This window comes from Mastigoproctus giganteus, chromosome 1, assembly GCF_048544385.1.
Source record: "Mastigoproctus giganteus isolate SK-2022 chromosome 1, ASM4854438v1, whole genome shotgun sequence".
In the NCBI taxonomy this organism is placed as follows: domain Eukaryota; kingdom Metazoa; phylum Arthropoda; class Arachnida; order Uropygi; family Thelyphonidae; genus Mastigoproctus; species Mastigoproctus giganteus.
The window spans coordinates 214,717,540-214,732,752 of NC_143575.1; the positions used below are offsets into that span (position 1 = coordinate 214,717,540).

General features: G+C 41.1%; 1 protein-coding gene across 1 annotated transcript in view; it reads left to right on the top strand.

Annotated features, from left to right (window-relative positions):
• Positions 1 to 15,213, top strand: part of LOC150091512 (uncharacterized) — a 36,032-nt gene that overhangs the window by 6,997 nt on the left and 13,822 nt on the right. Inside the window, exons 2-3 of the mRNA XM_090368687.1 lie at positions 8,494 to 8,577; positions 13,184 to 13,771. Of these exons, the coding sequence (XP_090224813.1) occupies positions 8,494 to 8,577; positions 13,184 to 13,771 (672 nt within the window). The remainder of the gene's footprint in view (positions 1 to 8,493; positions 8,578 to 13,183; positions 13,772 to 15,213) is intronic.

A 15,213-nucleotide genomic window follows, 5' to 3' on the forward strand; every position in this document is an offset into this window, starting at 1 on the left:
CCCGCACACACCGCTAGGAGATAGCCATTATTCTCTGGCTAGTCTCTACAGGGTCGCCTAAGCTTCCTGACAGAGACCAATGTAAAAAAAAAAAAAAAAAAAAAGGAGAGTTAGGGCGGGTGGGCTTTAGAGTCAAAAAGGGGGGGGGGCGCAGGTAGAAATATGGGGGATGAAGAAGAAGGTACAATGGAATACATCCATAAGGCGAAAGTAAGGGATGGAAGTTGCCGTGCAAGAGAGCACAAGCGTGATCGCCATTAGGCAGAATCTTCTTGCTCTTCTCATTCAGATCCGGTCGTGATGTCAATTTCAGTGGTGATGTCATCCGGTGATCTGTGTCTAAGTCAGTAAGGATATAAATAGAAAGGCAGCTGTGGTTGTCCTATACTGGATCTTCTTAGATTTGGTGGTGGCGTAGTCTCATTTGCTGGTAGGCCTCTGCATTGATTCCCAAAATATAGGTGGTTGTCTTCTCTTGGTTTTGACGATGATCGGAACAGTGACTATATCCATGGTAGGGTCTTCCGTCGTGCGAATAAGTCTTGTGCGTAGCGCGTAAAGGCGACATAGTCTTCTTCTCTTTCGAGGATGTGCTGTTCTTGGTGTTTAGGATGGTAATGTATCCTAGTCAGGAGGAAGCATCTCAAATCTTCATATATTTCGCACTCGTACATCAGGTGGTCCCAACTTTCGAGGGAATCACAGAGGCATTGTGGGTTTTCGGTGATCCCGAGTGCAGTGAGCTTTCCTCTGATAGATCCATGGCCAGTTAACAAAAAAGTGACGTATAGGCCAGGGGAGAACCATGTGGGAGATTTTGAGTATACTGTTGCTATTGTAGGAATGAATTTTCTGGTGACTTCTCCTTTTGTAGACTGTGTCCACCTAGACTGCCTGACCTGCTGCAAGCATGCAGTGAGGCGCTTCTTCTCGGCCTTGATGTTATTTGAGGGGTCGGTGGTAAAATCCAGACAGAAGATGGCTTTACCTTTGGAAAGCATGTTAAGCAAACCACATTTGATTATTTCTAGATCTGGAGGTAGCACGCCGGCCAACACTTGCAAGGCATGTGTGCTGACTGTGCAGCAGGCCCGGGTGATGGTGAGCAGGATGACACGCTGAATCGAGTCAAGCTTCCTCTTGTTAACTGTTGTGGTGGCCTTTACCAGATATCAGATGCATAAATGATTATGGGGGTGAACATAGCCTTATAGAAGTGGGTGAGCGCGCGTCGCTTCAGTCCCCAGTCCTGACGTACGATTCTTGCCACTAGCGCAGTATATTTTCGAATCTTAGTGTGTAGATATTTCAGGTGTGGTGTGAAAGATAAGTTCCTATACAAGATCACTCCAAGGTATCTCATCTCAGATGTTAACCGGATAGTGTTCCAACATGGCAGTGGCATAGTGTTTTGTGAAAGGCGCCACCTGTGGTTTCCCACATCTGAACCATGGTACTTTGTGAAGAAGTACAGAATCTCTGAAAAAGCCAGAAAAAGTGTAATGTCTGGATTCTGTCAGAGTAGTGTTATGTTTTGTTGTTGTGTCTCTGGCTGCTTGGCCGCAGAGCCCCTAGTGGGACCCCACGTTGCCCGCCACCACCACTGGGAGGTGAGCCAGGCTGCCCATTATACTCTGGCTGGCCTTTGCCAGGGTTGCCTAAGCTTCCTGACAAAGGTCAAGTGAAAAAAAAATAATAATAATAAATAAATAAATAATAAAAAATAAATAAATATATATATATATATAAAAGAAAAATGGGGGGGGGGAGAAAACAGAACAGGAGTACGAGTTACAAGGAACAGAAAGAGGGAAAGGAGGACGGACTGAAGTTAAGGAGCAGTCCGCTCTTTGTGAGCTGAAAATAGGGGTCTGGGAGTGGGAGTTAAAGTAGCAGGGAACAGGTGCCCCTGCATGATCACCAGAGGCCAATGGACTCTGTATCCCGCACTCAGAAGTTCTCCAGAGTGCCACCAATCCCGCACCAGAACGGTGCCGGCTGATCCTACCCTATAAAGGGTTTGCAGCAGTATCCCGCACTCGATGAGTGCCAGCAGTCCCGCACCAGAATGGTACCAGCGGTGTTTCTACCCTTAAAGGATTAGCAAGTTGTCAAGGCAGTGTCCTCTAGCGGAGAAGGAGCTAACCCACGCCAGTCTGATTCAGGCCTTGGGCAGCATGATCCAATGTTGTTCTCATTTCAGCAATCTTGGCTAGCCTCAGTGCGAAGATTTCCTGCGCATACACAGTTAGTGACCTGTACGTGTTTTCATTGATCAGCAGAGAGGACTCTTGGTTACGTGAATTCCTTTGAATTGCGGTAGCAAACTTGATTCTACTGTTGTCATAGGCAGGGCACTCATACATGAGATGCCCCCAGGACTCTTCTTCTCCACAATGGCACCGCTGGTCTCTTTCAATCCCCATAGCTGTGAGTTTCTGACGGAAGGGGCCGTGTCCAGTGATAATAAACGTCATGTGCAGACCAGGTGAGAACCAGGGAGGGGGCTCTGGGTGAGTATGGTTTATAGTTGGGAGGAATCGCCTCGTGATGTCTCCTTTCTGCGCGTGGTTTCCCAGCTCTGTTGCCATATCGCTTGTAGGTGTTGGGTGATTCTCCTCTTCTCTATCTTGGGGTCATTTGCAAGATCCAGCTGGAGATTTACAATTTCAGCTGGTGTTCCTTTCCTAAGGTGGTAATATAGGCCTCGCCTGACTACTTCTAGGTAGAGTGGCTGACAACCTGTTATAACTTGCAAGGCAGGGGTGCTAACAGTACGGCACGCCCTACTAATTGATAGCAGCATGAACCTTTGAATTGTATCCAGCTTCTTTTTGTTTTTTGTTAGTGTAGCTTCTCTATACCAGGTGGAGGCACCATAGCAAACAATCGGGACATATACTGCTTTGTATATGAGGGTTAGAGCTTTGTGCTTCAGGCTCCAGTCGGCTCTGCTCACCCTCCTGATCATGGCGGCATACTTCCGGATTTTGGTGGCTAGATATTTCAGGTGGTTATGGAAAGTAAGACCCGAGTCAATGTAAATACCTAAGTATTTAACCTCTGTGTACAGTCGGATGGGGGTGAAGTTTAATTTCATCGTAGGTGGTCTTCTAAATCGTAGTCTGCCCTTGAGGAGAATGGATTTTGTTTTTTCTGGCGAGATGGTAAGGTTGTGCAAGGCTGCCCAGTTCTGGAGCTTCACAAGCGCCGCATTTGCAATAATTTCCAAGGACAACCTAGTGTCCGCACGCACCAACAGGACAAGGTCGTCCGCAAAGGCCAAGGGCTCACCCCCCCCCCCCAAGGTCCAAGCCCAGGAACTCGTCCAAGACAATAGACCAGAGGAACGGGCCAAGCACAGAGCCCTGCGGACATCCCCGGTGGATGAATCTGGTAACTGTCTGATATTTGTTAGTAACTCGTACTTTTCTGTTGGTTAGATAAGACTTCAAACTGTTATATAGATTTTTAGAAACATTTGATTGCCGAAGTCTCCGAAGAACGCTGGGCCACCACAGGCGGTCGAAAGCTCCAGCAAAGTCCACCAATATAGCAAGAGAGTACTTGAAAGCTGAGTGCGTTGCTTGGGTGATTAGATTGTTGATAGCATCTTCAGTGCTGCAGCCTTTTTTAAAGCCATATTGTTTTTCTGAGGAGAGTTGGTGTTCCTCGTAGCAGGCAGAAAGTCGAAACAAGAGTAGACGCTCCAGTAGTTTGGCCATCACGGAGAGTAAGGCAATCGGGCGATATGAGGCTGGGTTCTGTGGTGACTTGTCCGAGTTTTTCAGAATTAGTTTTAAGGTTGCAGTCTTCCATGAAGCTGGGAAGGTGCCCCCTGCCAGGCACTTATTCTGTAGGCTTAGAAGTATAGCTGGGTAGGCCTCAGCGAATTTTTTGAGAACTTCTACCTCCAGCAGGTCAGCACCTGGTGTTTTTTTTTTCCATCTTTCATCTTGTTAATTGCCAGGTCCATCTAAAACCGGTGAACGGGAGCTCCACCGTTGCTGTGTGGTATTTTAAATTCTGGTTGATAATTTCTTGTTGCTGTTGCGTCAAGGGTGCATCTTCAACAGGGTAAATGGTATCAAGAATGTTATTTATAGTGTTCTCCCAGGTATAGGTGGAAGTACCGTCTGTTTTCAGTGTTGTATCAAGCACGTCACCACGTGGTAATTTATTAGTTACAATTTTGAAAACGATGCCCCAGGGGTTCTCATTTCCGGAGATAGACACCAGAGATTGCCACGATTGCTTTTTGTTTTTGCGAATTTCTTTAGTTCGCAAAGAGAAGCTTACCGCACAGTCATTTCTGACTGTGCGGTAAGCTTCTCTGGCTGCCCTTCCCTTCCCTGGACATCGTCGCCCTTGCCCGCTGGAACATTTTCCTAGCATGGTGGACCCTTCTTCTTAGATCGTCTAGCTGGTGGTTCCACCAAGGGACAGCATAACTGTAGGGCCTTCTGCGTGGGATGGAAAGGTCGCAGACGCTTCTGATAGTAGCGGTAATGCTTTTTACACAGTCATCCGGAGTTAGTGTGTCAAAGAGTGGAATATCTTCAGGGAGTCTCGTTGACAGTTCAGTTCGAAAGCGCTCCCAGTCAGCCTTCTTGACGTTATAACGTATCACATCTCTGGAGACTGGAGGGGTACGTTCCAAAGAGCGAACCAGGGAGAATGAAATCGCTCTGTGGTCCGACGTAGTCCAGGATTCTTGAACAGTCCATCTGGCGAGCTTGACAGCAATATCTGGAGTCGCCGCTGTAATGTCAATGTTGCTTTCCCAGAGGGGGCCGCTGTAGGTGTGGAGATGACCAGGGCGGTTTATAACTTGAAGTCCTGTTGTGAGGAAGAAATCTTCAAGTCGTGCACCATTCCTATGAGCAGACCTGTCAGGTGTGTGACTGTGCCAAAGCACAGATCGGCAGTTTGCGTCCATGGCTAGCATCAACCGCCCCCCTGAAAGAAGTTGGAGAGCTGTCTGGATAGTTGAGATTGCTGGGGCAATATCTTCTCCAGGATGGGTATATAAGGACAACAAGAAGAGCGGGCCCAGCGGAGTTATAATTTGTGCGCAGGCACTGTTTGCAGTACAGAGTGGCGTTATCTTGGTGGTAGTGATATTTGGATTTCTGACTATTACTGCAGCCCAAGGGTTCTCTGTTGTGCAATAAACTGTTTTGTATGTTGCAGGATACCCTGTAACCACTCCCGACCGGACATAGGGTTCTTGAAGTAAGACCACATCTATTTGATTTTCCTCTATTTTTACTTTTAGCTGGTCGACTATCCCCCCTAGCTCTCTGTGCATTTTGTTGGACAATTCTTATTTCTTTGTAGTTATTGGTTAAAGGGGCTCTATCCATAGTTGATTCTCATTTGGTACAGACATTTAGCTTTTAGGTATACTGGACAGTTTCCATCCCTGATTGAGTGCTGATGACAAACTGTCTTAGGGTAACCTCCAATATGAACAGTAACTGGCAGCGTGGGCCGTGTCCCACTATACGACTCTGTTTCGTGCGCGGAGTTCAATCAGAAGAGTTCAATATGTAACTACGAATTCATTTATTCATCTGACAATGAAAATTATTCTTTTGAACATTTCAAATGAATAATACCACTACTACGAGAGAATGCAGACTTCTGGATAGCTTCTTTACCCAGCATTTATATGAAAGTAGACTGAGAGATGCTTTGTATGCGTTTTAAATAAGAAACCAACAAAGGCATTGAGGCGTCAATGTAATCTGTATGTAAATTATTTATGTTCTGTGATGTGGTGAATATTAGCTACGTGGTGAAAACAACCTGTAAATGTTCTACGTAATCATTGACGGTATTCGAACTGAGGCCCTTTCCACCCGTTTTGAGGAGGACGGTGATTGTATCCACTATGCTACCTGCACAGACTGCAAATATTCCTAACTTTCTGAATTCTTCGATCGGGTCTCCGATAAAGGCAGAAGACTCAGTTGATCTTCATATGGCATAAAGTGAAGAAATGGTATTAAGATATCTTTCGTAACTTTCTAAAGAGAAACAGTTTTGATACAGTTTGGGTGTAGAAGATAGAGAACTCCACATTAATGGTCATCCAGCAGAGGCAAAATGTTATTATTCAATGAAATACATCACTATAGATATGTACAAAAGTTATATGTCGGTTTAAAAAGATGGATCCTTCTTGCGTTTTAGTTAAACCAATGATAAGGAACCTTTTTGGCACGAGGGTAAATTCAGGAAGTAAAAAGGTTTATAAGCCATGATAAATGATATCTATAGATTTTATTCATTCGTCATTAATGGCATTACAAATTAACCAATGCCATCAAACTAGGCAAGTACAAGTATTTGTACTGAGGCGATTGCTATTATACAGGGTGAGTATTTTGGGAGGTTATAGTATCGATTATTCTGAGTAAAAAAGTTCATATAAACATGTGTCCGGTTTCAATGAATACGGAGATACAGCTGTTTGAAACTGGCGCGCAGAGCTCCCTGATTCAGATGTGACCAAAAAGCAGCTATAATCTGACGCTTTTTGGTGTTAGAAGTGTTGTTAAGGATGCTGCATATCTTCACACATGCTGATATGGTGTTTGTCTACAGTTTTTATGGTGGAAGTGCTACTAATGCTTGTAGAGAATACCGTCGACGGTTTCCTAACCGTAGAATACCGGATTCAAGGGCGTTTACAAGTGTTTCTGCAAAACGAACTTCCACTGCTATTGGAGGATGTTCCCTTGGCTACAAGGTTTGGTATGTACTTTCAGCATGACTGAGCTCCTGCGCATTATACCCGTCTGGTGATACAATATCTAAATCGAACTTTCCCTGAACGATGGATCGGCCGCGGTGGTCCGTTCATTGGCTACCAAGGTCTCCAGACCTCACTCCATTAGATTTTTGTTTTGTGCAGGTGGATGAAAAACGCAGAAAGAAAAGGTGAACACAAGAGACGAATTTCTCGCTTGCATTTTTGATACTGCTGCCCTCAAAGGAACGCCAAGACGACCTCAGAAGAACAACATGTCATATTGCCACAAAAGTTTCAAAGTGCATTGAGGTTGGCGGTAGGATTTTCGAACATTTATTGTAAAAATTTGTCAATTATTTGTGTTTTGTATCATTTAAAAAGTCAAGAAATACAAACGATAAGTCATTTATCGTTCTTTAATACCTCTCATAATGGTTTTGCGCGCCAGTTTCAAACAGCTGTATCTCCGTATCCATTGAGAATTGGACACATGTTTATATGCACTTTTTTACTCATAATAATCGATACTATAACCTCCCAAAATGTTTACTTTCCTCCTGAATCACCCTGTATATTAAATAAGATTTATGAACATGTTTAAAATGCTTATATTTATATAACCATTTTGGTGTTGTCCAGAACTTAAACTAAAACAATGGAGTTCGAATCCTGTCGATGACGCCAGGAACTGTAGTGGGCTTTTTTACTCCGTGGCTGAGTTAGTCCGTCTCAGGCGTAGATAGCAAGCCCCCCCACCCAGCAAATCGGGTTTTTCCTCTAGCAAAATAGGCAAATCGACCATAGAACACACGCAATTTACAAACATAATATTAACACAATGCACAGCAGATGAATAAAAATATTCATGTGGCCTAATATGATAATTATTTTTTTTAAACCAAAACAACAAAGTCAAATACCACGATTGTTATTTTTATGAGAGATGAAACTTTTGTTTGATTTATATTTTCGTATTGAAACTATTAGTCGTATTAACAGCAACAGAACGTAAAAGTATTTAAAGATATTTTATATGAGTACTGTATAATGATTATTTGTTGTCTTTAATTTTTTTTTTTGTTTCGGGTTCTTTCTGAAATAATTGGAAGCCATTTTACGCATTAAAACATGTAAAAAAAGCTAGGCGGGCCGCGTTTTGTTCATCACTGAGTTAAGCAGAAAGGAGGGAGAGAAGACATAATGAAAGATGTTAAACTCTAACGAAAAATCAAGCAATTAAAAAGTAGAGAGCGCAGAGGCAAAGCGTCTACTCTGTTCTGCTCATTTTTTTTAAACGCTAGTATAAGTACCTGGATTGGATTTTGCTATGGCGTTATAGTTGGTAAGTCCCCTTCTTGTAGCACTTATTTTTTTTAATTTTGTCTTATTTCATTTTTTACTCTTTCTGCTTTAGACAAAATGCCAAACTTTCGTCAGTTTGAAACAGAAATGAACGGAAAAAAATGTAGTACCAATATATGCAATTTAGAAAGACTTCGCTTCGCCAAAAAAAAGAAAATAACAATAATAATAAATAAATAAAAAAAAAACTGTAATCAAAACAGCTTTAAGCTAACACGTGCATATTGCTCATAAAGGTACTTAAACAAGCGAAAAAATTGATTTATTCTAAATATTTTTGAGAATCGTACAGAATTGTGGGATGAAATGTAAATAAAATGTCAAACAGAACCATAATTCTTTATTCTAATAAAGTCATCTCATTTGCACAGATTTCTACAGCCTATGGAGCAGGCTCAAGAGGATGGAAGATGAGTTACTTCGCGCATACTTTTCCTATTTAGGAAAAAGCAGAGGTAAGAACTTTTGTAAATCATTTATAAAAAAATTCACTAGTAATTGAGAGTATCAGCCCTCTAACGGCATTGGAATATTCATTTTATTATGAAAATATGTACTCGTAATAATAATTATTTAGAAACTTCTTTATATATTTAAAAATATGGAAAATATATTTATCGCTTTTTCAGTAATAGGAGTATTTTAAGTGATTGCTTATGACTTAAACGTACATAAACTTCTAACCTACAAAGACTTCGCTATATCATCCTTAGATTCCGAGGAGGTCCTCGGACTGGAGAGGTACGAATATATCGCCAATTTACAAAGGATGATCAGAGAGTTACGAGGTTAACAGGTCTGTAATTACTCGTACAGGAGTGATTACAGACCTGTTAGCTTGACCTTTAACCAATTCTTTAACCAGAGACTCCATAATTTTCTCTTCCAGAGAAAATTATGGAGTCACTGGTTAAAGAACTAATGCAGGACCATCTATATAGGAATGTAGTCATACTACGATCACAGCACGGATTTGCGAAGGGGCGATCTTATATACTGTGATGCAGTAACAAAGCAACTGGATGCATAAAACATTTTTGACATCATACAATTTAGATTTCAGAAAAGCGTTTGACATTATTCCTCATAATAGACTACTATACAAATTGGAGCGGTATGGCATTGGGGAAAAGTTACTGCTATGAATAAAGGAATGGCCGATAGGAAGAAGGCAAAGAGTGGTTATCAATAGGTACAGCTCTCCTTGGACTGTTATTAGTGGAGTTCTAAGGTTTAGCGTGGGACCCACTGTTGTTTTCTGTATTTATTAATAATATTGTGTCTAGGTTTGAAAGTGATACGACGGTTGGCAGGACAGTTAATCACATTAATCAGGGTATGCTACCCCAAAACGACCTAGACAAATTAAGCAGATAGCTGAGTGGCAATTTAAGTTTAATGTTGCAAATGCAAGGTACTGCACATAGGTAAAAGTAATCCCATATTAACATACCAACTGTGTGATACCATACTCAGGGTAGTAGAGAATGAAAAAAAAACCTAGAGCAATTATTATTATTATTGAGTTTTTTTTTTAAGAGCATCGGCAACTAGGGACATGTTGCTTTGTATATATTGCCTGTAAATTGCGTGTGTTCCGAGGTCAATTTTCTGTTTGCTGGACGAAAAACCCAAGTTTCCTGGAGAAAAAACCATGCCACCCTCGCCTGAGACAGACTAACTCAGCCACGTTAAAAAGACATAAAAATTCCTCTCGTCATCGACGAGATTCGAACTCAGGTCTTTTCCACCCGGTGTGGGGTGCCCGCGAAGGCCTAGAAGCCATTGTGCACAGGAATGAAGCGCTCTGAGCAGTGCATATGGGCTGTTAGGACAGCTCATGGGGATTTGTCAATGATGTACAGGAATTTTGCCAGCAGCGATAAGAGGTAATAATCCCTTTGCTTAAGGCAATGCAAAGGGATTATTACCTCTATATTGCACGCACTGGGGTGATAGCCACTAACGGCGTTATTATTTTTAATGGTTAGGCCACGTCTTGAGTACTTCATGCAGGTCTAGAGACCTAATTTTAGGAAGAATGTTGATCTGTTGGAACCGGTACAGAGAAAAGCAACATTAGTGAGGGGAACAAAAGGGTACTATTGCCGGAAAAGGCTTCAGTTCTACAAACTGCAGAGTGTGGATAGCAGGCACACGCGAGATCTGATTGAAGTGTTTAAGGTTTTTGAATGGATTGAGTCAGCTAAATTCTGATGGCAGACTTCCTCTTGCTCAGACTGCACGCATGACGGCGCATATATTCAAAGTGAGGAAAGATGGTTGCAGGATAGCTTTGCAAAAATTTGCCTTCGGTCAGCAGGTAGTTAGTTGTTGGAACAAACTTCTATCTGGTGTTGTGAAGTGGGTAGTTTGAATAAAATCAAAGAAGAGCTAGATAAACTTAGAGTGGATGGACAAAATGATATGGGAAACTACAGCTTACGATTGAAGAGGACTTTAGAAATTCGTCCAGTCTTCATCGGCAATCAAACCCAGACCTTTACAACTAGCGGCACACAACAACGTATCTTGCCAGCTATGCTGCCACAAAAAGACTTGATGCGACAGTCAAATAAACTGCCTTGTCAGGTTTATTGATCAGCTGTATCAGAGAACCAAGGTATAGAACGGAAACACAACAACACCAGTCTTCCATCAACAGCAGCCTCCCATAAAACGGTACGCAGCAAGCCAGGCGACTGCTTCATGTAGTTTCCTCCGTACATGAATGCTTCCATCACTTTGGAACAGCATATAGCAGTGGTTCTCGAACTACGTGCCTCGACAACCTGGTATGCAGCAAGATTAAGAGAGACTCCATTGAGTTCAATGGCAATCGCTCTTTAGATTTGTCGCGAATAATGATCTTTTAACTGCAAGTATGAATCGGGTGACAAAACTTTGGGTACCTCTTCGCCGGACAAAAAACCTGAGTTTCCGTAAGAAAAAACCATGCTACCCTCCTTGAGACTGCCACAAAAAAAAGGGGGAAAAATATATATATCTGTACCAGGTACATAATGTGTCTTGCCGCTAGCATATTTAACATGTTTTACATTTAAGAGTCATCGGCAGGCGTTAAAAACGTTTTAATTTTCAGATATTAATAAAATTCATGGATAATAACATAACAATGTTTTTATTTTATTAATAATAATTACATATCGGTTACTGAAAGTATTGAGCTGTGATGAATAAAGTAGGATATATAATTTTTACATTGAAGAGATTTTAGTTCACAACTAAAAACACCATCTATAGTTGTTCCATTACGTGTAGTATTTATCGAAAAATCCGATGGCATATCCAAGTTGAAGAATGTTTTCTTAAATGTGCAGAACTCTTTCCAGCCTCAGAGTTTAATTGTAAAGAAAAAAATTACATTCAATCTGAAAACAACACGTGATGAAACTAGATGCGTTTTCGAATTAACGCATTTCCCAGTTTCCGAAAATCTTTTATACTTAACATTTCTGTTTCTAAATTCCTTTCCAACGATATGCTATACGTCCACATTAATCCGCTTATTACATGAGAAAATTTCCCTGATCACATGTTCATATTTTCCACTATCCTGAAAAAACTATTGCAATTTTCAGAGGTTTGAAAGTTTTTTCTCTAGTATAGAGCTAAGATGAAGCTCCGTGCAAAATTTAGTCCAGTAGAAGATAAATTATTGTTGCCATCATGATTACAACGATGCAAGTTACAATATTTTGTAACTTGCATTGTTGCAATGAATTCGCTTCTGGTGGAAGCTGAAGATGACGTCACTCGTAATCTCGTGATAGGGTCACTCGTAACTGATTACATCTACCCATGCGTTTTGTGTTTGTAAATTGCATGTGTTCTCTGGTCGATTTGCCTGTTTTGTTGGACTAAAAATCCCAGTTTCGGGGGAAAAAACCTTGCTATCTACGCCTGAGACCGACTAACTCAGCCACGAACTGAAAAAGCCCATTAAAATTCCTCGTATCATCGACGGGATTCGAACCTGGGCCTTTTCCACCCGGTGTGGGGAAGATGGTGACGATGTCACTGTGCTACCGCGCAGATTTGAGAATGCCACAGTCCATTCTCTTCAAAGTTTACTGCCTGGTGTGAGTACTAATCGATCGAGAGATTCCTGCATTGAAGACATCAACGAAATGTATTGCCATTTGACGAGGGTCAACTTTAACAGTTCGTTTCAAACGCAGAAGAGGTCATTCCATTACTCGATATGTTTTTCCTGCATTTCTCCATTCATGGAGAGCACTCGAATAACAACTACAATCGAGAGAAATTCTACAGATGGTTGAATGTCATTCGTTAGTTGCCCTCTTCCCTCTCATTCCGTATACCTTTCACCCACATAATTCATGGTACCGACTGCTTACGTAAGCAATGCGTTTCTTAGCCCAACACTACGTTGATGAGAAAGCGTGGAACTGTTTCGTGAATACATCGCAGAATAGCTAGTGAATAACTTTAACCCACCGGTAGAAATTCTGTCGACTATACTAATTGGAGAACTCGACAGGAGGAATACATTGGTTTTTTTTTTTTTTTTTTTTTGTAGCGCAGCACATGCTAGAAGCATAATGACGATCATACCTCGTTTGAATGTGATAAGATCCTTTGCTTTCTTCATTGTTAGTGAACTGATCACCCTAGTTTTATCCCCTCTACACACATCTTTATCATGGTCTCCTGCATACGTCACGTACTACTTGATTAAATTCATGTGCCTAGTTTCCATAAATACGTTTCAAAAATGTGGTTCTCATCGATCCTAATAAAGCAACCAAGCATTATACATCTTTACGTTCATTTACACAAATTCTTTTATCAACTTCCAAATATTACAGTAATTTGTTTTTTGGTTTTAATATTGTAATTATTGATGAAATGTCCATAGATGATCTTCGCAGATTATATGAATACAATACCCTTCACGGCTAGAACCAGGGCTTAACAAATCAGGAAATGCATTGTTAGCCCTTGGCTATTGTTTCTATAAATAACATGATTTACCGGGCAATAAAAATTTTATCTAGTTTTTTACTTTCCCGACAGGTTGTCCTTATTCTGAAAGGCATGTGGTTCCTCAAGTACAAAATATATCTAGGGCTCACTACGCTCAAGAAAGGGAGAATTCGGAATATAGGGACCGATTGGCATCACGACAAAGAGTTATTCCTACGCCACCTTCACACTGGGACGGAGAAAGGGTTAGTTCTCGGAGTATGCAGATTCAACCTACTGCTCATCCATGGGAACAGGATCGCATAGATCTTGCTCCCCAAGCTCTACCACCAGCATCATCAAGTCATTGGGAAAATAATCATCAACATTCAGAATCACATGAAGAACAACGTTCGTTGGATCCACCTAGAACTTTAAGAAGGGAGCACGCAGTTAATCTTTTGTCGGAATCTCAAAACACTGTTGCTCCTGAACCGCTCCAACGCAGGCATACAGCTCGGCCATCATGGGACCCCAGAACACAAGACCCAAGATATCCAAATCCAACACTATATCCACTACCTCCTAGTGACGAGGTCGTGGATCGTTATTTTAATCCTAGACCTTATCCACCACCTACAGGTTATCAACCGCCTGGTCCCCCTGCAAATTGTAATTGTGAGCAAGTAGGATTGCCAGGTAAGCTTTTCATTTCGCATATCTTTCATTTCCTGAACTTTCGGAATTTATGATCTAATCATTTATACCATTTAAGTTTTCCTTTTACCTATGTAGAACAGAATGATAAAACATCGTAATTGTGACAAAACGTTAGTGCAACTTTAATTCGGTTGCTGCTGAAATATTTTTGAAACCTTTTTTTTTTTTTCCAAGAGAGGTGAGTGTTTAGAATGCTGAATACAAAAGTGTTTACAATTAACAAAGGTATTTTTACTTTGCCAAAACGGTGTATTCATTGGGGATTAAGAAGTTTGTTGTTGCCATGCCAAATCATCATCATCAGCCATTTTCAATCCACTGCAGGATGAAGGCCTCTCCGGCAACTTTCCAGTTCCTTCTATTTTGTGCAATGGCCATCCATTTACTACCCACACACTCATGAATTTCATCTATCCATCTCCGCCTTTGTCTTCCAGGTTTTCTTCTAGCTCCTCTTGGGTACCATTCTGTTATGTTCTTAGTCCATCTGTCATCATGTCTCCGAGCTATGTGTCCTGCCCAAGACCATTTTAGTTCTTTAGTTTTGATAAGAATGTCCTTTACTTGAGTTTGCTGCCTAATCCATGTGTTTCTCTTCTTATCTAACAGTCTAATTCCCAATATAATTCGTTCCATTCTTCGCTGTGTAGTTCTCAGCTTCTCTTCCATTCTTTTGGTGAGTGCCCAAGTTTCACTTCCATAAGTCATGGTGGGGAGTATATATAGGTTCATTATTTTACATTTCACACAAACAGGGATATTGCTCTTCAGTATGTGACTATATTTCCTGAATGCTATCCATCCAAAATTTATTCTTCTCTTGACTTCCAGCCATTTATCATTATTACAGCTAATAACTTGTCCTAGATAAATATATGACTCCACCTTTTCAATTACTGCTCCTTTAATCATTATGTCCCTTTCTGTGGCATACTTGTTCATCGTTAATTTTGTTTTAGCCATATTCATCTTTAGTCCAAAATCTTTACTAACTGTACATAACTGATTAAGATTTCCCTCTAATTCTTTGGGATCGTGGCTTATGACCACAATGTCATCTGCAAATCGTAAATGGTTTAGGTACTCTCCATTCACATTGACTCCTTTCTGCGACCAGTCTAATCTTCTGAAAGCTTCCTCAAGGGCAGCAGTAAACAGCTTCGGAGATATTGTGTCTCCTTGTCGAACTCCTTTCTCGATTTTAAATTTCCTACTGTCTTTGTGTAGTCTAACAAAGGAGGTAGCGTTCTCATATATTTTCTTCAAAATCATAATATATGGGGTATCTATGCCTTGTGTTTCCAGTGCCCGAAACATTGCCTTATGCTGTATGGAGTCAAATGCCTTTTCATTATCCACAAATTCCAGGCATAATGGCGTTTTATATTCATTTTGTTTCTCCATTAGCTGTGATATTATGT